At 51.2% G+C, this 22,810-nt stretch overlaps 1 protein-coding gene and 1 long non-coding RNA gene across 13 annotated transcripts in view; one reads left to right on the top strand and one right to left on the bottom strand.

Annotated features, from left to right (window-relative positions):
• The window catches only part of LOC309841989, a 29,479-nt gene extending 22,728 nt beyond the window's left edge, over nt 1-6,751 (bottom strand). The window contains exon 1 of the long non-coding RNA XR_014299432.1: nt 6,618-6,751. This is a non-coding gene — a long non-coding RNA (uncharacterized lncRNA). The remainder of the gene's footprint in view (nt 1-6,617) is intronic.
• PHC2 (polyhomeotic homolog 2) overlaps nt 1-22,810 on the top strand; it is a 115,121-nt gene that overhangs the window by 58,412 nt on the left and 33,899 nt on the right. For 2 of the 12 annotated variants that reach the window (XM_082685644.1, XM_082685652.1), the window contains exons 2-7: nt 3,637-3,831; nt 6,570-6,728; nt 7,782-7,859; nt 8,330-8,494; nt 10,329-10,481; nt 11,625-11,937. In XM_082685644.1, the coding sequence (XP_082541770.1) occupies nt 3,691-3,831; nt 6,570-6,728; nt 7,782-7,859; nt 8,330-8,494; nt 10,329-10,481; nt 11,625-11,937 (1,009 nt within the window). In that variant the 5' untranslated portion in view covers nt 3,637-3,690. Of the gene's footprint in view, nt 1-3,636; nt 3,832-6,569; nt 6,729-7,072; nt 7,519-7,781; nt 7,860-8,329; nt 8,495-10,328; nt 10,482-11,221; nt 11,326-11,624; nt 11,938-22,810 lie in introns of those variants that run through there. The other 10 variants (XM_082685654.1, XM_082685653.1, XM_082685655.1 and 7 more) reach the window with 10 other exon arrangements.

The raw sequence follows: 22,810 nt of genomic DNA, 5'->3' as shown, positions 1-22,810 counted from the left end.
CATTTCTGATATGCCCACAAAAGTGAAAACCTTCAAATAAGCCTTCGACCTCGTCCATTCCCAGTACTTAGCAAGAATACCCTGCATGTGGCAGAAGCTCAACAGATGTTCAGATCTGGGGGGAACCAGGAACTTATTGCTTGCAAAAGGTTCTAAAAGTGACTGGCAAGGAGTGATGGAAGATGGGACAGGCAGCTCTATGCAGTGAAAGCGAGAAAGTGTGGGTTCAGGCAGCTCAAATGTTACTTCTCCTTTTAAATGTTCCCTAATCTCCTAGGCAGTCTGTCCTTCCCTCCTCTGCTTTGCATGTGTGAGTGAGAGAGAACCCAAGAGGGAGTGTACACTTGAGAGACCGCGGTAGCTATCAAAACCTTGAGCTAGAACAGGGAGTGCCGGCCAGAGAGAGGGAAGGAGAGGGAGGGAGAGGGGAGTAGCAGGGAGAGGGCGCATGCACAATCTAGAGAGAGTGAAGGTAAGAGGGTATGCTGGATCAGGACTAGGGGAGAGAGATCCTCAGGCACAAGAAAGAAGAGAGAGCTAGAGCGCAGGAGGCAAGGAAAGCAGACACAGAGTGACCCAGCAGCCGAGGGAGGGCCATTATGGGCAGGGCAGGCAAGCAGGACTAGGACACAGTGTGGGGACAGAGCAGAGCTCAGGGATGGAGAGACAGAGCTCATTGCTGTATACTAGAGCAACCGCTTGGGATCAATGAGGCCTGGGTAAGAGAGAGAGAGGAGGGAGAGGGAGAGATGCATGCGCCTGTTCCAGAGAGAGACAGAGAGCCAGGGAGAGTCCCGAGCCAAAGCATCATCAAGGTGAGTATGATCTTCCCCTTGGAGGAGGATGGGGCCAGGGCAAGGAAGCACAGGTAGGACTGAGGACAGGGACAGGGGACAGGAACAAGAACAGGAAAACCAGAAAACCAGGGTTTGGGAGCAAAAATTAATGAGACTAGGCAAAGCTGGGTGGGGAGGAGCTAAGAATGCAGCAGGAGGAAGGAGACCAGCAGGTAAGAGAATTCAGGAAACCATTATGTCTATCCCTGTGTTGCTAAGTCTCCCACCGTAGCATGAGGGTCAGTTGCTGTCCTTACCTGTGCAGGTTTTCTATATAGGAGTGACATGCTCTCTTTAGGATTCTGCCCTGGTTTATTTCTCAGCAAGAACAGAGTATATACTGTGCATGAGATCTGCCTGAACTGCTGCTGAGGCTCCGTCATTCAGGAAGTGTGGATTACTCACTCTGTCCTTAATTTGCTGTGACTGCTGCCGTTTTCCTATTTTATGTTTTATGTTTACAAGTACTTCCACTGAAATTTCCCAGGGCAGAATGAAAGCAAGAATGGAAACCCCATCCTGCTCAAAAGGGAGAGCGAGGCACTTAACTAAAAGAAGACTTTGGGATTCTATGGGATTTTCCATGTTTGAACTTGACTCTGATTTGTCGGTGGGGATCCTTGAAATTTCAACTGAGCCTCGTCTCTGCAACTAGTGTGTCAGTTCCTCCAAGACTGGAATTAACGCCTGTATGCCTTCCTACCCAGCCTACCTGTCCCTCCCTAGAACTTAAGATAAGATAGGTTTCAACCGAGCAGAGCACAGGAAGTATTTGTTGATGCTGGTTTCATTGATTCCTGCGTCTTTGTTACCATCATAAGAATCTTTGACAAGTGATGGCCGTAAGGAGGCAGGCACGAGGCAGGCACGGAGCGCAGCTCCGCACAAAGGGAACTCGTGACAGGATCCTTGCCCTGTGGCAGAAAAGGAGACATTCAAACATCAGGGGCAGTCACTCCTCCAGGACCCAGGACTCACAGGTCCCGGTCCTTTAACCTGTACGCCCACTTTGTTCAGCTCACTGCGAAATCCATCCAGTCAGAAAAAGGCAGCCTGAGAAACGTTGAGCGCCTCCACACCGAGCAGCGTTGGGAAGAAGCCAATAGGACATTAATGACTGTTTTAGTTTTGGGTACTAACCAATGCTCTTGGCAGTGTGAAAAATCATATTTTTTTCATTTCTTAAACTGGCATAATGTGCAAAGAGAATTCAATGTTTATGATGGGATGACAAGTGTCGTTTCTAGATACAGGAAAGAACAGGTAGAAGGAAAAGCTCATATGTAGAAGTGAGAATTTTGGGAATAGCATGAAAGAAGAAAGGGGAACTTGACCTCAGACCTGGATCTGCCTTTCCCACCACCCTTCCTTCCCTCCCAGCCCCTTCACACCCCAACACATGTCTCAAGGGGACATGTGATCTCCAGTTCTGAATCCAGATCATAGGCTGGTCCCTGAGGGAATTCCTGGCACCCTTTAGTGCCTGGGATCAAAGGTTCCAGGAGGCTGGGCCAGCTCTAACTAGGAAGAGTATTGCTCTCTTGGAACCGGACTAGGGACAATTTTAATAACCACAACAACAGCCAGTGCCTGAAGCATTCCGTATTTGCCTGATGCTCTACTAAGCACTCTGTATCATTATTTGACTTGCGTCTCCCACCAATTCATGGATTCTCACATCTGACAGATTGAGACAGAAGGTTGGGGAAGTGTGACTTGCCAAGGTTTCCCAGCTTGTAAGCGGCAGAGCCAGGACTCAAACCCAAGACTTTCGGAACCCCAAACCTGCAGTTTTAACCACACTGTTTGACGCAGCACCCTGCTTAGTGTTAGATCAGAGGGCACTCTCTAACTACTTCTTCGAGAAAACAGAGACTCCAAACACACTGGCAGCTCTTCTGGCCTGGACCAACACAACCAAATAAACCCTCCAGCTCATTTTATCACCTTATTCATCTCTTTCCCTCATTCTGTTCTCCCCAGACTTCGGATCCCATCTCTTTCACTAATGAGGTATATACATTCAGACAAATAATAAGTTCTCTGATGCCCCGTTTCTCCATCCTGAAGGTGAAGAGGTAGACTGTTGGTGGGGGGGGTGCTACCTGGGACAATGGAGGGGGAGCTGACCTCTAAGATCACTGGCAGGAAGGTCACTGGAGGAAATCTGCCTCCTTTGCTGCTTTTAGCTCCTTCAGCAGAACAAGGAGTGCCAGGTCATAGACATTATATATTTTTTTAAGATTATTTATGGGGCACCTGGGTGACTTAGTTGGTTAAGCAACTGCCTTCAGCTCAGGTCATGATCTCCAGGTCCTGGGATCGAGTCCCGTGTCAGGTTCCCTGCTAAGTGGGGAGCCTGCTTCCTCCTCTCTCTCTGCCTGCCGCTCCCCTTGCTCGTGCTCTCTCTTTCTGTCAAATAAATAAATAGTATCTTTTTTAAAAAAAGATTTTTTTTTTAATTTATCAGAGAGAGCAAGAGTGGGGAGGGAGTAGCAGAGAGAGAAACGGGCCCTCCACCGAGCAGAGACCCCAACGCAAGACTCCATCCCAGGACCGTGAGACCATATGATCTGAGCTGAAGGCAGATGCTTCACTGATTGAGCCACCCAGGTGCCCCCAGGTCTTAGACTTTAAAATCAGGCAGATCTGATTGTGAGTCACACCTGGCCTTGTCCTTCCGTGACAAGTACATCTCAGGCCTCAGTCCAGAAGCGGTCCCACCCCAGGCTGATGGAAAGCTGATGCGTTCTCTAGGAAGCACCTGTGTGACATTTCACTTCTGCCTCTTTGCTTCCAGCACCTGCCTGCCCTTCTGCCGTCAAAGTGCCCTGACTGTGCCATTGCGCCGGCCATGGAGAACGAGCTGCCAGTCCCCCATACGTCCAGCAGCACCAGCAGCGGCTGCAACAGTGGCAGCAGCAGTGGGAGTGGCCGCCCCACGGGGCCCCAGATTTCTGTGTACAGCGGCATTCCTGACCGGCAGACTGTGCAGGTAAGATTCCGGCTGATCTAGAGATCGTAGTCCTAGATCATGTTCGGGCTAGCCAGGAGGACGTGTTGGCATGGTCTGGGGAGCAACTGGGCTACGGACTCTAGAATGGGCATCAGGGAATGTGTTCATGGATACATACTTAGACACCGCTAGAGAAGAAGTGATGCTAGATGGGTCTGATCAGGGAGGTTCGGGGAGACAGAGAATACTTTGCAGATCTGGAAAATTCCTATCTCACCTGGTGATTCAGATCCCAGAGTGCTGTTTGGGAGGACAGGCATGTGAAAGTGTGAAGGGGGTAGGGGACTGGGAAACAAAAATAATAAGCAGGAAAAAAGCAATAGGAATAAATAAAATTAAAAAAATAGCAATACTCAGCCACCACCTAGACCTATTATCTGAAAAACCACTGCTCTGTAATAAAACTAAGTTTCTTAGAGGACCAAAAGGGAACCTCAAAGCAATCTCCCCAAAGCAGTGGTCTGCTAAGTGTCATCTCTGTGAGGCCTTCCGGGTGATGACACACGGTCCCCCACACACCCATGCCCATGTTTCACCATATGCTTTGTGCCCCAAATGGTACGAAAACCATTGCGGATTTATCTCATCCTCCTGCTGAAAGTGGGTATTACATTCTTCTTCCATAACAGAGAAGACTAAGGCTCAGCGAAGGTAATAACTCATCCAGGCCATTCAGGTGAAGACAGAAAAGGCTGAACCTCATGCCCCCCACAGCCCTGTAGTCTGTGTGAGGTCCCCAGATAAGACAGACAGACTGCCCCTAGGGAGCAGTGTTCACCCCAGGGAGCTGGGCTACCAGACATGTGACCTCATCCTGCTTTGGCCCCTGGCCCAGATTAGGGAGTGGAGGATGGGTCACAGTAGACAGCAAGAGAGTCTGAAGACACCATCAGGTACTCTGAAGTCTTCCCTCTCCGGGTTACCTCTGTGTCAGGTGGAGTAAAGCCATGGTTCCTGCACCCATCCTTACCACCCCCACACCTGGCTTCTTCCCAGCCCCTCAGAACATGAGGGTTTGAGCACAGCTTCTAACAGCCCACATCAGGATGAGCCGCCCCTCATCACAAGTCTAGATGCAAGGGATTGGGGGTTTTCTGTGCTGCGATGGACGCCCCCCCCCACGGTTGCGTTGCACACCAATGCACAGTGGTTCATGGCTCCTGCCATTTCCACTTGTTGGCACCAGCCTTCTGGGTGAGGAAGAGCCACCATATCTCCGCTACTACTGTCCGGATTGTGGGGATGTTCGTTCAGGAGTCTAAGGAAAATAGAGAGGCCTAGGTAAGGAGAGTAAGAGGAAAAGATTCTGGGAGAGAACAAGGAATAAAGAGCACTGTGTTTGTATAAACTGGGACCATTTGAGGAGAGAGAACACTGAAGGGGAGTGGGATCTGAAGAGTTGGGCTGGGGTGAGGGAATCCGGAGACTCCAGAGCCCATGAAGAATCTGAGATATTAGCCTGTTTTTGCAGAACTCCAAATCTGAGCCCAAAGATGGTGTTGTTCGAGAACCACCAGCCCTAGAAGTCAGGCTAAGACAGAGAAAGCCAGACTGGATGCTTGCTTATTGGGGACAGGAGCCAGGGTGGGGAGTGGCCCCATGGTCAGGGATGCAGCAGAGCTAAGAGTAGCAAGTGGGCCAAAGCCTGGCCAGGGCCCACATGGAGCATCAGGAGGCAAGATGGCAGGAGGGTGACCAGGCAAGGAGAAGGGAAGAGAAATGTCTGTGAGGCTTAGGAGAAGAAGACAGAAGATCTCAGGGCTGGGTGAAAGGTATTCACTTTTATTTGTTCCTGGGGATAAGTGGAGGTTTTGAGACACTGGGAATGAAGGTGGGGGAGAGGGAGATCAGAGAATCAAAGGAAGCCTTTGTCACTTCCTGTGAGCAATGGCTCAGCCAGTCCAGTCTGGAAACAGGAGTAGCAGTAAGGCTGGTGATAGTGATGGTGGCCAGAAAGAGGGAATGGCGGAGACGGGGAGGGAAAGAATACAAGAGAAAGGCATCATCCTTGTGGCACTGGCCTGCTCTCTGAGGCCAACGGGACTTTCTTCTAAGGGACTGATGGGACTCTAGCAGCTGGGGGCAGATCCTGGGAAGCAGCCCCAGCCTGGAGGGTGTAGCCCTTGGGTAAGTTGCGGCTGCTGGCTGTGCTGCTCAGGCTGGACTAGGCCCCCCTTCGGACCTGCCTCTCTCTCCCACCCCTTTCCTTCTGTCCACCTTATGGGCCTAAGTCCCCCTGCCCTCACCGTCCAGTGCTCCGGCCCCCCAATCTGAACACAGGGAATGGCCAGAGGGGGAGTAGCGAACAAGCCTGGCAGGGGACACAGTGTCCCTGGAGGCTTTCTCCTCGCTATCTGCTGTCTGTAGCCCTGAGCCTCCCCGCTGCCCAGAGCCGCTCAGAGCAGCGGTGTCCCACTCTGATTTTCCCCACGCCACGCCGGCGGCTGCCCCCAGAGCTGATGCAGCTGGGGAGGAGAGGAGCCCAAGAGCCGAAGCTCTGCGGGGGCAGATGAGGGCGGAGAAGTAGGCAGGGTGAAACAGCGCCGGCCCCAGGCCTCCCTAGGGCGTGGTGACCCGTTGTAGGGGTGGTCACTGGCCTGGGGTGCCCTGAACAGTTAAGGGGAGACGGGGCTGCCCAGGCGTTAGGGAAGAAGGGGCGGGTCCCTGCAAGCTGGGTGACAGCGCTGCCTCCCCCTGTCCCCCCGCCGGTCCCCTAGGTGATCCAGCAGGCGCTGCACAGGCAGCCCAGCACGGCAGCCCAGTACCTGCAGCAGATGTACGCTGCCCAGCAGCAGCATCTCATGCTGCAGACGGCGGCGCTCCAGCAGCAGCACCTCAGCGGTGCCCAGCTCCAGAGCCTGGCGGCGGTACAGCAGGTGAGAGGAGCAGGGCGGGGTAGGGGGAAGGAGCAGGGCCCTGTATGCGCGTCACCGCTGGGGGCGAGAGGGTAGGGGCGCAGGGGGAGGGGAGTGGGGGCGCCCTCACAGAATCCCTGGGCGCAGGCACAAAGGTCATGGTCCTTTGCCAGATAAGGAAAGAGTCTGTGGGAAGTTCAGCCCGGGGCCCAAGTTCACACAGCCCTGTGAGTGGAGTGGTGGAACTCTCTGCCCAGCTGGCCCCAGGAAGAACGGGGGGAGCCCCTCCTCCCCAGGGCACCACACCACACTAGAGGAGGGCCAGAGGGAGTGTCCTCAAGAGAAGGCCGTTGCCCACCTAGCTTCCTGTCTGTCCTCCATGGCTGAGAAGACCTCATGCGTTCCTTCATTCACCAAAAGTCCCATGCACCCACTGTGCCACAGGGCATGTCAGACACTGAGTCCGCTGTGGACCCTGCCTTCGCAGAGCTTAGATGAGGTGAGAGCGAGCAAACAGAAACCCAGATAGACGAGGAAGTGAAATATCTAAATCTCTAAGTTGCCGTAAGCAGTCTGAAAGAGAAAGTTCGCTTGGCCTGAGAGACAAGTGGGTTGTCCTGGGTTGGGCAGCCGAGGACCGTCTGTCTGCTGGAGGGACGTGGCGCTGACATGTGAAGGATGAGAAGAAGCCGGCCATGGGGAGGCGGGCAGACAGAACATGCCAGACAGCCTGTGCAAAATCTCTCATGGGGTCTGTGAACCCAGTGTGACAGAGCACGGTGGCGGGGGCTACAGAAACCCGGAAAGATAGGTAATAATCATCGCTAATCATCTGAGCTCTTATGTGTAGATGCTTTGCCTTGCTTCATCCTTTCCGCGGTGCTACAAGGTGGGTTCTGTTTTTTATAAAGAGGAAACTGAAGCACGTGCTTGAGGCCACACAGATGAAGCAGAATGAGGGTTTGACTGTAGGCTTTGGACTCCTAACCATCGTCCTCTAGCGCTTCCTTAGAGAGCTTGGGGAACAGCTGGGGGAGATCTGGGGCCCTTGTGACAAGCATTGTTCTTTTCTAGGCAAGCCTGGTGGCCAACAGACAAGGGAGCTCGTCAGGCAGCAACGTGTCTGCACAGGCCCCAGCCCAGTCATCCTCGGTGAGTAGGTTGGAGAGCAGCAAGCAGGACCCACAGCACTGTGTCCAGCTCCTCCCTCCTTGGCCCAGGTGCTCACAGGCTCCCAGACCCAGTCAGGGAATCTATCACTCTTGCCAGGGGAGGGGAAAAAACAAACAAACAAGCAAACAAACACGTGGCTCTTCTTAACCCTTACTTTAATAACTCCCTGTCACCCTTCCCTCCAACGGCCAGACTCTCTGTGTAGAATTCAGTTCTCTTGGCCACTGAACCCTCCCTGCAGCTCCACACGTAGGCCAGAGATGGGCCAGAGATGGGCCAGAGATGGGGCAGGGCTGAGGGATGCTCCAAGACCCATGTGTCAGAGATGGTCCTAAAGAAGGCTGAATCCACCAAGGAACAGAGGAGGGGGAGAGAAGGAAGTGGATGGGGGGGCACAGAGTTAACCAACAGAACCTCCTGCTTCCTACTGCGCGTTTCTCTCTCATCAGATCAATCTGGCAGCCTCCCCAGCAGCAGCCCAGCTCATCAACCGGGCGCAGAGCGTCAACTCGGCGACAGCCTCGGGCATCGCCCAGCAGGCTGTGCTCTTGGGCAACACGTCATCTCCGGCCCTGACGGCAAGCCAAGCACAGATGTATCTAAGGGCACAGATGGTGAGTACCCAGCCTGGGCCTCAGCTCAGATGGCCTGGGAGGAGTACAAAGACAGACAGGTTGGGGCTGGGAGGTTAAAGAGGGTAAGGATTAGAGAAGTGGGGGAGGGGGAGCACCCAGGGACAGGCGGCAAGAGGTAAGGGGTGGCATAAAGAAGAGGGCGTCTGGAAGGTTGAATGGGAGCTTGGGTACAGGCTCAGTGACCCAAGGACATGTGGGGTTCCCGGCTGAAATGGAGAAGGTTGCTGATGAGGCCTCCTTTCCTTCCCTAATAGTCCTCTTCTTATCAGAAACCACTCCCCTGAATTCATTAGGGTAGAAAATGCAGGGGCCCATGCCCAGATGGTCAGTATACGCAGATCCTTAAGCAAACACACAGACATCCATGTATTTTACAAAAATGGGGTCTTAACCCCCTGTGGCAGGCCTTACAGGGACCAGCCACCAGTAGTTCCAGGGCCAAAGGAGAATTCCAGCCCAGGGGGTACAGGTGACATTCCATTTCACGACACACTGCTGTCTCCACTGCTCTCCCAACTGGGTCCCCATCCAAATCAGGGTCCCTCTGTCACCTGTTAATTCAGCTTATTTGAATATGCCAAATGTGCTCAGGATGGGATCAGCCCCAGACCTGCTTACCTAGAATCCCTCCTCTACACCTGTCCCTAAGGGATGCAAAGGTCCTGAGGTCTGGGTCCTTAAGATTTAGAAGGATTTCCAGGGAAAACAGCAGCATACTTCCCAGGAGGCAAATAACATGTAGCTCTCTGTCAGGCTCAGCTCACTGAGTCTGATCTCATGTCTCCCCTCCTGAAGATGTCTCCCTCTGGCTCCTTGACACGCTGTCCTGAAGACAATACAGTCCTACCCTCCCTTTGCTTCTATGGCCAGAACTTGACACTTGGGGATTTTCCGGTCTTGCTCCAGCACTTCCTTTCTTGACTCTGAGTTCATTGTTTGTGGTGTTCCATTCCCTGGGAATAGCCTCTGGGACACACAGTATGGAATAGACTTGCACTTCCCTAGGGAACGGGAGGCCACAGCGTGACCCTGCCCAAACTTGCCTTTGTCTTCGGTTTACTCGTTCCCTTGTCCTACTCAGCTGCCCTAGTCGGGGTCCTTCAGCCTGTCTGCCTCCCTCCCCAGTGTAGGGCACACAGGCCCAGAGTAGACATAGATGTACCTCAGAGTTTCGGGAAAGCTGCCTATGAGATATCTGCACACCCACGGGGCACCAAACGAGGCTCACAGGGTTGGAAGTGTCATGCAGAGACCCGCATGTAGCCGGCACCCACCGAAGGAGAGGCAGGTCCGAGTATGGCTCCAGGCACCTGGGTCTTCCGCCACCATTGTCTCTGCACACCGCCCCCCACCTGAATCTAAATTTGACTAAGAACCAAGAAAAGAATACATCTACCTGGATCCCTGGTGCAGGGGAGTCCCGTTCTGGCCCAGACCTGGAGTCAGGAGTGGGTTAGACCTGGAAAGAAATCCTACGACATCTGTCTGAACCCAAGGTCCCTGCTCCCCTGCTGTGGAGAGAGTGACTTTAGGGTGTCCCAGGAAGATTGGCCCTCTGGGATGAGCTCCTCACAGAGGCTTCTGAAGTAAACCCAATGTGCATCCCCAGATGCGCGCTCCTCCGCCATCCCCTTCACTAGCCAGCCTGGATCAGGGCGCTACAAACCTCTTGAGACTTTCAGGTGGTCCCCCTGGACTCTTTCCCTCTCTTGCCTCCCTCTTTCCCCATATCTGCTCCTTGGCTGAACTGGCCTGTCCTGTGGCTGAGCCCACATTGGGCAGGTAAAAGGCGCCTCGTTTCCTGTGATTCCAGGCCCAGCCAGGTAACCTGGTGCAGGTAGCTAGGAGCCTAGGCGGCACTGTTCCTTTGTCCCCTCAGCTCATCTTCACGCCCACGGCCACCGTCGCTACTGTGCAGCCTGAGCTCGGCACTGGCTCCCCCGCCCGGCCCCCCACCCCCGCCCAGGTGAGGATTCCATGCTGCTGGGAGGGCAGGGGGGTGGGCACCTCCGTAGAGGGGTACTGATACCGGGTATGGGCACAAGCCTGGAGGCTCTTTGACTCTCTTGAAAGGTTGGGATCTTCTAGGAAAGCCGGGGGGAGACAGGACATCCCACTGCTCCCAGACTGACTCCTTCATTAATTCCCCCATTGAGAAGACCTCAGCCACTCTCGACTCCGCTCCAGTCCCTCAAACGTAGATCAGGAGTCAGAGAACAACAGGCTGGGGTAAACGCTGTTGCCAATAATGGGTGGCCATTACTAGCATTTTCCCAGTATAACTTCTGTGTTGCTTTTCAAGTGGGAAAATCCCACTCTGGCTACACACACTAGCCCCTCTAGTTCAGGAAAAATGGCACAGAAGAGGGAGCAAGGTCAGTCCTGGGTCCCCACCTTCCGCTGGGAGCACACGGATACCGCTTTGGCTGTAAAGATTCTAAGGGCAGCGGGGCAACACCTCCCCCCCCACCCCAACTCCCTCCTCACCCCAGCTACAGTCGGGGAGAGCACTTGGGAGACAGAGAAATCAGATTGGTCAGAAGCGAGTCGGGCACAGCCTCTGCGCGTCCAGCAGAGGGCACCAGGGGCCAGGCTGAGTAAGCGCGCTGATTCTGGTGTAAACCTCATCCTGAGAGCCTGAGAACAAAAAAAAAAAAAAAAAGATCCTTTGCCTGGTGTCCACGCTGGTCAATTAACTTTCACTTTTGCCCTGGCCCTTTTGAGTGTGGGAAGCCCTGGGCCCCGCTGTAGCTGGGAATTCTTTCTAAATGGAATGCATCCCATCCTGATAGTTTGGGGGAGGAGAAGAGGTAACGGAAGGGAGAGAGAACCCGCCCCAGCCTGGGTGGGCAGCCCTTCTCAGAATTCAGTTTCTTCTGCTCACGGATCCAAGCACTAGTATTCTTTCTTGTCCCCTTTAGAAACTCTACCTGCTCCTGGTTCCTCTTTCGGCCTCTAACTCATTTTCTCTCTTTTCTCTCTTGACTTTACAACCTGCTGTCCCAGTTAGCCATTTCTAGGTCCGTCCCTACCTCCTTCCCTGTCTTAGCTGTGTGTTACCACTGCGCTACCCGCATTCTCGGGACTCCTATAGACCCCTCTTTTCCAGGTACAGAACTTGACCCTTCGAACACAGCAGCCACCAACTGCAGCAGCCTCGAGCTCTACCCCCACCCAGCCTGTCCTGCCCAGCTTGGCCCTGAAACCCACGCCAGGTGGTAACCAGCCTCTGCCTACCCCATCACAGGGCAGAAACACCGCTCAGGGTTCCCCCGCAGGTGCCAAGCCTGGCATAGCTGACAGCGTGTTGGAGCCACTCAAGAAAGGAGATGGTAACAGCAGCGCACCGGGGAGCATGGAGGGCCGGGCTGGGCTCAGCCGGATGGCCCCCGCTGTGGCCACCCATCCCCTCGTCGCACCAGGTAAGGACTCCAGGGACAAGGGTCTTATCCCAGAAAACCCAGGAGGACTATAAGGGAAGGGGAAATTTTCAAACTTTCCTTTTTCCCATGGACATGCTAAGATCCCAGCCCTGCATCTCTCCTCTTCCCTCTTCCCATCTTGAGGCGCTCATCAGCTCCTTGTTCTGTACCATGTCTCCATCTAGCTTTAGAGGAAGAAGCCATATCATCTGGGATAAAGGAGTCCTTAGCCACAGGTGCAATGGTGAATCTCAGAGCTCCTAGCCCTGAGAGAGTGGAGACTGGCAGTTGGGCTATTTTGAAATGCTCTAAGGGTCGGCAATAGGGATAAGGATGAGCCCGATGCACACAAGAACCACACAGGCAGATGAGGAAGCGGGAAGTTGATTTTCTCAACATGCAACAGACATTTGTTGACAAATGTCTGCCAGTTATGGTGCTAGTTCCGGAAGCGCAGAGATAAATGAGACTTGGGCTCTGCCCTACGGGGAGGGCGTTGTCTAGGGAGATAGACAGACAAGTCCAGTGAGGTACAGTGTGATACTCATAAATGTGAGCTCTAGGCACTGCAGGGATACCGGGGAGCTGTCTCGCTCTGGGGAGGAGGGCCAGAAAGCCTTGCCAAGGAGGGTGACACTTGAGAAAAAAAATCTAGCGGATTAAAAAATAGTAATAATACCCAGATTACCTGTGAGGCAGGTTCTGTGAGGGGACTGACTCAGCATTCCCTGAGGCTGGACCTCTTTCCCTGCCTGCTAGCATTGTCCCAGCGCCACTGCCTGTTGTAGGCAGTCAGTCTTTCCTTAGAAAAGTCTCAGAAGGAGCGCCTGGGTGTCTCAGTCAGTTAAGCATCTGCCTTCAGCTCTGGTAATGATCCCAGGGTCCTAGGTTTGAGTCCCACGTCTCTCTCTGCCTGCCACTCGCCCTGCTTGTTTTCTCTCTTGCCATCCCTCTCTCTCTGACAAATAGATAAATAAAATCTTAAAAGAAAAAACAACCCTAGAAGCCAGCTTATCCATCTAAGGAATGAGACCACACTGTTAGACCACCCAAATAAATATAGCTATAGACAGTAGGGCTTTACGTGAAAGAGATCGTCACCCTGGTCACATACCGGGGATCACCACTGACCCTCTGTCTTCATCCAGACCATCTAACCTGCATTTTTTTTCTTGAGAGCCTATATATGCCAGTTACTAGATTAACCAAGAGGGCCAAAATACAATGCCTTACCTAAATAGTATGCGTCAAAAAGAGGGGGCCAGATATATAAGCAAATCCATTCAACTTCAAAGATCTTATTATAGGAGTAAGTCCAAGGTAAGTGTGGGCACAGGCTGCCAACTCACTGCCAGATCATGGGTCAGAGATACTGTCCCTCAGAGGAAATGGCCTGTGAGTCTTAAAGCATGAGTAGTTTCCCCACCAGACAAAGCAGGGGAAGATAGTCAAGACAGGGGAAAGCACAAGTCAAGTGTCATGATATTGAGGAAGAAGAATCTACACTCCAGTCCTTTATTTACTCTCCTGAGGTTTCAAGGGCAAAGTGTTGGTGATTCTCTGCCTTTGGACGGTCACTGCTGAGCTAAGGAAGGCAGACAGCTCCCGACACACGCCTCACTGCCCTGTGGTTCCAGATGTTTCTCACCGGCTGGCATTGCTTTCATCAGACACTAGTCCAGCCTCTTCCTGACTGGACTCAAAAGGGTCAAGGCTGGGCATCTTACAGCGAGTTGACAGCAGCTTGGATGAGAGTGAGACCCCAAATTAGCACTTCTACTTTCTCATTCAAGCTACAAACCCTACAAGCCCTACTTCCTGAGAACCATTCCCATCCAAGCCAAAATATAGCCTCTGCCTAGATTGAAGCCAGCCCCCCAGATTCTTTTTTTTTTTTTTTTTTTTTTAAAGATTTTATTTATTTATTTGACAGACAGAGATCACAAGTAGGCAGAGAGGCAGGCAGAGAGAGAGAGAGAGGGAAGCAGGCTTCCTGCGGAGCAGGGAGCCCGATGCGGGGCTCGATCCCAGAACCCTGAGATCATGACCCGAGCCGAAGGCAGCAGCCCAAACCACTGAGCCACCCAGGCGCCCCAGCCCCCCAGATTCTAAGGATCCTTCCACAGAAAGACCAGTTCTTGAGTTCTTTCTAAATGTACAAGGGAACCCTAGAGTCTTGAGAAAACTGGGTGCTGAGAAAACATCTCCTGTGACCTAGATGATACGCTAGGCAGCTTTATGCCACACCACCGTTTAACCTTCGAAAGAACCCTGTTAAGGTAGGTGTGTTTATCCATTTTGCAGACGAGAGGATGAAAGCTCAGAGAGGTTACCCCAGAACTTACTACATATGTTGCTCAAGGTCACCTAAGTCCTAAGTGGCAGAACTGGGAACCAGTTCTGGGCCTGGCCGAGTCAGATTCTATATTCTTAGTCCTTTAGCTGTATTTGCCTCTCCCATTTCTTGCAGTAATTTGGGTCTTTCCTAGGCTTTTCCTGTTCATGACCGAAATAGTCAAAGAGCCTGATGGTTCTAAATTCTGCAGCTTATGGAATCCAGCGGAGGGCTCTCTTCTCTTGAATCTTATAAAAGTGGGGCCCAGGCATGGCCTGGGACTAGTAATTTGTGGCTATATACAATACAGAGACCAGTGGCTCCCCAGAACTTTCTGTGGAGCAGCTGTGAGCCGCATCTAGATCATACAAGCCAGTGGGCTTTGCATGGTTGCTGGCTCCTACCATCCTCTCCCAGTCTTGCTTCCTTCTTCTCCCCCTTCCTCTCTGTAAGGCAGCGGTTCCACTCCCCCACCCCTACCTCCCAGATGGAAGGCCATGGGAGGGTTATGATGCTGCAGATCCTCTCAGTCCTCTGGAACAAAAAGAGAGGGAAATAATCCTTATGCCCTAGTGGGGGTGGCCTGGAACAGCACCTGGCGCTGGGCTCGGGGTCCTCAGGCAGAGGTAACTTCTGGCCTCCTGCCCAGCCAACCCACTGCGAATGAACAGAGGAATCAGAGCATGTGGGCATGCGCACGGGAGTGTGTGTGTGTGTGTGTGTGTGTGTGTGTGTGAGAGAGAGAGAGAGAGAGAGATTGAGGGAGAGAGAGAGGGAGGGAGGGAGGGAGAAGCGGGGGTGGCGGGTTTTGTTGGTTATTGGAGCATTTTCAAGCTGGCTGGCTGGTTGCCCCCAGGGAGAGTAACCAGTAGAGACCTGCGGTGGGGGGCAGTGGGGGATCATAGTGGAGAGGAATGTGTCCCCCTGGGGGCTATGTACTCCCAGAACAGGCAAACGCTGTAGTCCCAGCTGGGACTGCTCCCACTGACAGCTGTTTGGGGGCAAAGCCCCTCCCCCATGGCGAGCTCCCTGCTGTTCCTGCTCCTGTCACCTTGGCAACCAGCTTCTTTAAGATCTGCAAATAGAAAAGGTCCCTTATGCCCTGAAAAGGGGTGGGTTGGTAGGTGGGGGAGGGGAGTAAGGGGCGGAGAGCAGAGCCTAAGAGGTTGGGCTTCTCAGAAATTCGAGGACAGAACAAGGGAGGGCTTAAGAGGAGCAGGGGGCAAGGTCCCATGGGCCCCGCCTGCAGGGAAACCGAGTCCTGAAAGGGAGCTGGGCCGCAGCTCCACACAGGCTTGGTTCTTGGAGTCCTCATTCTAGGGGATAAACTCAGGGCCTTGGCTGCACACTCAGGACCAAAGGTGAGCAGCAAGTTGCTGACCAGGAAGTTGATGCTGTGAAAAAAGGAAACTCTCAGGTCATTGAAAATTCTAGGCCCTTTCCACACAATTGTGCTCCAGATGCCAAGTCTTTGTTCTGTCTCCTCATCCCTCCTCAGGTCTCATCAGAGGAGCGAAAACTGCTGGAAAGGCCTGCCACATAGCAGCTTTGTTTTATCACAGAGAGGGGTTTGTGTCAGGGGAATAGTGATTTCTGTCTGTGATAGGCCTGACAACATGGTACTGGCTGATTCTAGGACTCTCGGGTACCACATTTCTCTCCCAGAGCAGCTTCCAAGCTGTGAGATAGATGCTTTTACTTGGAGAATCCAATAAAAACAAAACATACAAGTGGGCTTGTTATCTCTCTGGAGTCAAAATTCCCAACAATTCTGATGTTAGCTTCGTGCAACCAGCCATGAAGGTCATTTCAACTATCCACTGTAGGACCGAATTTAGATTACTAAGAAGTTCCTCTTTATAGCAGGGGGAAAAGGTCTAGGGGATATCAGTGGAGGCATTTTATATTTTGCTTAACACATCATGGGTGTGTACGTGTGTGTGTGTGTGTGTGTGTGTGTGTGTGTGTATGACAGAGACAGAGGAAGAGGGTACAACTGTGATACACAGAGAGCCTTGGAACTGTTGAGCCTTCTTTCCTGAAATCCTTCCCCCTAGGCTCCTATTACATTACCTCCATGGGCCATTGCCAGCCAATAATAATAATTACCAGTTAATGAACAATCCAGTCACCGTACAAACATGTCCCAGGCACTGTACTAAATACCCACCTATCTTACCTACATATCTCATTTAACCCTAACAATGATTATTCCATTCCCCCAAATGAGGAAGATATGGCTCAGGAAGACTAATTAACTGTCGTTCCCAAATAGTTTTTCTCTGTCTCTTTAATTGTTTAGTTCAGCTCAATAAATACTCATTTAGCACCTATTATGTGCCAAACATAACGCTAACCATATGGGAGTAACAGAGATGATCAAGAGTTTAAATTCTAATTGGGGTTGAGGAAATCGGAGTTGTGCCTGAAAAATGAGTAAGTTTCGAGAACAGAACAGAAGGAGGATGATCTCAGCTGGCACTGGGAAGTACCGACGCCCAGAATGGCCATGTGTGCTTGTGACCATCTGTGCGTGTAGGTGGGACCTGCTCCCCCCTCCTTTCCCCTCGCCCCACTGCCATTCGCTATGGGACTCCCAAAAGACTCAGTCCTGTCCTCCTGGCAGTGTACTCCAACACTCACCCCTAAAGGAGCTTATCTGTTCTTACATTTTCAGACACCTACCACCTGTCAGCAGAAGAGTTCTCAATATGTGTCCATCCCTGTCTTCATCTCCCTTCCCTAGACAGTTCCTGTCTACAGGATATTTTCTGCCTTGGATATCACCCCACCTGCTATACACACTTTTTAAAGATTTTTTTTTTTTTAAGATCTTTTATTTATTTGTTTGAGAGAGCAAGAGAGCCAGCGAGAGCACCAGTAGGAGGGAAGGTCAGAGGGAGAGGGAGAAGCAGACTCCCCGCTGAGCAGGGAGCCCAACACAGGGCTCCGTACCAGGACCCTGAAAGCATGATTTGAGCTGAAGGCAGATGCTTAACCGACTGAGCCACCCAGGCGCCCTGTATACACATCTTTAAAATTTACAGAATTCATAAAATAAAAACAAAAACCTGGCTGTGTTCCTCTACAGAAGAATCCCCGTTCCCAGTTTCCTGGCCACGGTCCACAGTCGTGAGCTACTCTTATAGCCCAGGCTCTCAGTCTCAGTGTTATTCTGCCTTCATTTTCCTTTCCCACAGAGGCAGTATTATAATGGGAAAAGCATGGGCTTCAGAGTTAGATCTGGTTTCAGACCCCAGCTTCCCTACTTACTAGTTTTATGACCATCATCAAGTTACTTAATCTCTGTAAACCTCAATTTCCTCACCTATAAAACTCCGATGATTGTACTTCCCACAGGCTGTAAAGATGAGCGCAGTGGCCTGCAGAGGCACCCGGCACAGAGTAGGCTCGAGACAGCCACCAGCTCCCTTTCCCTCCTGAGTCCCACCTTCCACCACCCCCCAGCTCATCACCAGGCTCTGATGAAACGCCCTCTGTGTTGGCTCTTTGCCTTTCCTCCAGGCCTGCTGACTGTAAGAGGCTTAACTGATGGCCAGGAATTCCCACTCACAGCTGCTAGAACCCTCTTCCTCAAAGACTGTGATTTCTTTCTTGTTTAGAAACCGTCACTGTGTCTTTATTTCCTACTTTACCGGCTGCAAGGCCTAGCCTGTAGGAGGGTTTCAATAAATAGCATGTTCATGACTTCTGGTAAGAATGACTCTGACTTCGTGGGGAGCCTTCAAGACCCTCCCCAGATTGCCCACGGAGCCACTGGAATTGCCCATGGCTTCCTGGGACCAATCTTCTGTCCTCCCACCCCCACTCTCCCCACCCCCCCACCCCCCCACCCCCCGCCTTGCGCATCCCTTTGTGACTTACTTGACCTGTCACATACCTCCCTGCCTTCTGGCAAAGCACTCACTCCTCATTGGCCTTAGCTCCAAGATGACCAGCAAAGGTCTGAGCAGCTCCCAGCTCCTATTCCAAGGCCTGCCATTTTACTGTGTTTACTGGTTTGTATTAGTCACTTGTCCATCAGCATTTTTTTTTTAAGATTTCATTTATTTATTTGACAGACAGAGATCACAAGTAGGCAGAGAGGCAGGCGGGGCGGGGGAGGGGGGCAGCGGGGGGAGGGAGGAAGCAGGCTCCCCGCCAAAAGCAGAGAGCCCAATGCGGCACTCAATCCCAGGACCCTGAGATCATGACCCAAGCTGAAGGCAGAGGCGCTTTTTTTTTTTTTTTAAGATTTTATTTATTTATTTGACAGACAGAGATCACAAATAGGCAGAGAGGCAGGGAGAAAGGAGGAAGCAGGCTCCCTGCTGAGCAGAGAGAGCCCCATGCGGGGCTTGATCCCAGGATCCTGGGATCATGACCTGAGCTGAAGGCAGAGGCTTAACCCACTGAGCCACCCAGGCACCCGCCCATCAGCATTTTTTTGAGGGTTTGTGATGTGCAAGGCACTGTGTTTCATCTGTCAAGCAAAAAACGACCTTCCTTTAGTGCCACATGTCCCATGAATCCTGCTCAGCTCTTGCTTATAAAAATGGAAGCACCACCCATTTGCCTCATCGGGTTATTGTTATGCATAAATGAGATTCACATTATAAAAATGCTTTGAGAAGTTCAAAGCCACATGCAAATAGCTGATAGTATTTTAAGAAGAGCTTCCTTTGCTGGGCATCTAGTTATGAGCAAAGGCAGTGAACCTTTTCGTGATTGAAAACTCAATATTCCATGGGATGCTATCAGCTACCCTATGTGGGGCATATTACCATTTCTAGATCAGGAAATCAAGATTCAGGGAGGGTAAGCAGTTTGTCTACGGTTACACAGTCTATCGGTGGCAGAACCAAGCTCCAAACCCAGATCTGGCTCCGAACCCCATGCTTTAGGTCACTTACGCTGCACCACCGTCTCTCTGCCAAGGTGGGGAGGCGGCAGAGATGCAGAAGCCAGTTTCTTTTTTTAATGCTCCAGGCTGTCTTATGAGGAATTCTGCCTCACAGAGGAGGTTGGCTAGTTTTGCCAGATGGCTGCAGCGCAGGCCTAAAGACATGAAGACAGGGACAGAACGCCATGGCGTGCCCCTGCCGTTACAAGCTTGTTATTATGACCTAGTATCTTGTCGCAGGGAAACCTCCCTTAGCTCCACTTCCCCCTCAAACCCTTAGCCCTCAGCACAGAGGAACTGCCTCATGGAAAATTCATGTGGCTATTGCTTTAGTTTTTTCCAGAAGGTCCTTCCCTGTCTGTTTGGGGAGGGGGGCTGACCTCTCTAGTCAGCCTCAATCTCAGTCAGTCCCAAGGCCAGATCCCATGAACCCTCTTCTGAGAAGAGCAGCCTCTTGTGGATGCTAGCATAATTTAGACCCTTCCTAAAACTGTGTGCTCTGCTACAGACACACCAGGTTCGGCTGCACCTGGTGCCCTACAGCTTTCTGAATGCACCTTGGCATTTCATGTCTCCGGCTCCTCCCATGCACTGTTCCTTCTGTCATTCTCCTAACTCTGCGTCCTGTTAAACGCTTCCTCCAGGAAGCCTTCTCTGCTCTCCTCAAGCTGAATCAATCCCCTTTTGTGAGTTCTCTGTGTTTGGGGCTTATCTCCTATTACAAGGTTCACCGAGATAGGCCAAGAGTAAATGTCTCCTTTGTTGGACTATAATCTGTCCTAGGCATCATGTTTTAGCCAGCACCAGACATAGTACTCGGTTTATAGTGAGTGCTTGCTAGCTAATGTTTGTTGAGTGAATGAATGGTTCAAAGCATCTCTTCACTTTCTAAACCTTGAAGTGTAGTGGGCAGTAAAGAGTTACACCATCCTCTCTCGCAGGCATCCCTCCCCACCCGGAGACCAGGAAACTAGTCCATTATAGCAGAGTCTAGAAAAATAAGTGTACGAGCAAGCCTGGACCCATTAGGGAGATGCTGGCAACTCCGGTGTATTTTGGGACAAGAGTCCCAGCCTGTCTGGGGCAGTGAGCTGTCTCCTGCATCCTTGAAGCCTTGAGATCAATAGAGATTAATTATTGATAACTTCTGACAGTGGATGCAATGAAGGGGGCGAGCTGGTAATCCCTTCTGCCTAGGGGACCTTAATCCTCTTGTTGCTAACAACCAACTGGTTTGGGAGCAGTGGATTGGCCTCTTGAGATTCTGAGGAGGCGGTTCAAGGTTAGAGCACCAGACAGGAAGATGACCATTGCCTAGAGTCTCTCTTCCTTTCTAGGCTCTAATTCATGGAGGTCCTGGGCCTGCCCCTCCCCTGCTCCATAACAGAAAGGGCATCATGATGGAGCCTTCCGAGTTGTGGCTGAGATCCCACAGAGGCAACCCTCTGTTCTATAGAAGCAATGGACTCTATAGCTGGAGGGGATGGGGGAGCCAAAGTGGGTGCAGGGGCAAAAATGAAGCTACTGGGCATTAGGAAAAAAAAAAAAAAAAAAACTAAGAAAAAGAAAAAAGAGATTTCTGTGCGTTAACGTTGTATAGACGGATATGCCCAATTACCGCTGTGGGGAAGAGAGATATGGCCTGCTCTGGTATCATGGCTGCCATCAGAAATACTTCTTAGCACCCGAAACTGAGCTGGAGGGCATGGCAGGGGGAGAAGCATTCTTGGATCTCACCATGATCAGCAGCAGACATTTACTAAGCATCTGCAAGCATGTAGAGTATCCTATTGGACAATGCAGAAGGTTAAAGAGACATAAAAACCTTCCAGCTAAATTAAAGCGTATCTTTTAAATTAAGAAAAAATTAAAAAGCCATCCAGAACATGCCTTTGACTAAAAAAGGATAGCTGGATAGATGGGAAACGTGCACAAGAACAAAAATATCCCCATTTGAGTCCATCTAGGACACCACTATTTTATTAAAATCTAAGGAGGACGAGCACCACCCCTTGCACCGACAGCAACTGGGATGTGCATGCCCGTTCAGAGGACGTTACGTTAAAACGGGGGTTGGGGGGAGAATAAGAATCCGTTTTTAAGAATCCGTGCAATCTGTATACAAGATAGCACATGTTAAATCACAAATAAGTCAAACAAACAGAAACCTTCAGGAATTCTGCGGGAAAACCCATAATTGAGAGTTAAGGCAAAGAGGGAGACAACAGGAGCTGAGCCTGAGCTAAAGAAGCTTAAGCCTCAGATCACTGAAGCAGAAGGAGGGCATTCCAGAAAATGGAAGCACCGAAATCAAAGCCAGACAGGCACAATGGGATATGATGTGTTATGCACAGCGAGTAGAGCGAGTAGAGCGGTTGGGGTGGGTTGAAAGTGAGTGCAGGAAGGTGGTGAACAGGGAGTGAACGGGAGGAGGGCCTTCCATAAACCAGAATGCTGGTTAATCCAAAATGACCTGTGGGCTGATATCCTTCTCATCTTCATTCTGGCTCTAACGCGCAAAGGTTTTGTGGGACAAACAAGCTGGAGTCCTACCATGTTGTCATTCATTCTTCATTCATTCACTCCCCAATACTGACTGAGGATCCACTAAATTCAAGGTTCTTTGGATGAAATAAATGAATCCCATAAATTCTGCCTCCTAAAGGAGAAAAGTCTTTTACTGAAATAACATGAAATAGGTATCATCTTTACCCCCCCCCTTTTTTTTTTAAGATTTTATTTATTTATTTGACAGACAGAGGTCACAAGTAGACAGAGAGGCAGGCAGAGAGGGGAGGGAGAAGCAGGCTCCCTGTGGAGCAGAGAGCCCAACATGGGGCTCGATCCCAGGACCCTGGGACCATCGCCAAAGGCAGAGGCTTTAACCCACTGAGCCACCCAGGTGCCCCTCTTTACCCCTTTTAAAGATGATGACAGAAGTACGGAGAGGTCATATATTGCCCAGCATCACACTGCTGGTAAGTGGCAGAGCTAAGCACGAAGCACTTTGACTCTGGAGCTTACACTTGACCACAGGACACGCTGCATCTCTGAGGGCCGCGCAAAGCAGAGAGACTTTGGTGTAGCTTAAGGGGAAGAGTGTCCTTGGCCCTAAGGGCAGAGAAAGGATTTGATTTGTGTGGCACTCGGGGCAGGATGAGACAAGGCATAAACTCTGTACAGGAGACAGTGAGCGGAGATTGCTCAGATCAAAGAAATAATAAAAATTAAAAGGTTGTAAAGAAATCTTGAATGCCAGGGGCTTTAGACAGCAGACAGAGGAGGATCCCTGACAGCTTTTTATCAGGGGTCAGATCTGTGCGCTGGGAAGATTAACTTGCAAAAGAAAGATTAATTTGCAGTCTATAAGATGGATTATAGAGAGAAGAAACTAGAATCAGAAAAGACCAATTAGAAAGTCATTGAAATATTTTAAATAAAAGAACTTTTGACCCAGGATAATGCCGGAGGTAAATCGTGGTCTTTGCTTTTTATTAACCTCAAAAGGTTACGGGTGTACACTCCCCCCGCCCCCGACCCAAATACCTTGAGTCTTTGATCTATGAACTTACCTAAGTCTTCGGGAGCTTTGTTTCCAGCATGGCATACACTAGCATCATCTCTTCTGAAACAAT

The sequence above is a fragment of the Mustela nivalis genome (genome assembly GCF_964662115.1).
Source record: "Mustela nivalis genome assembly, chromosome: 10".
NCBI classification, from domain to species: domain Eukaryota; kingdom Metazoa; phylum Chordata; class Mammalia; order Carnivora; family Mustelidae; genus Mustela; species Mustela nivalis.
The sequence above is the reverse complement of the archived record's forward strand: the minus strand, read 5'-3'. Positions and strand labels throughout refer to the sequence as shown.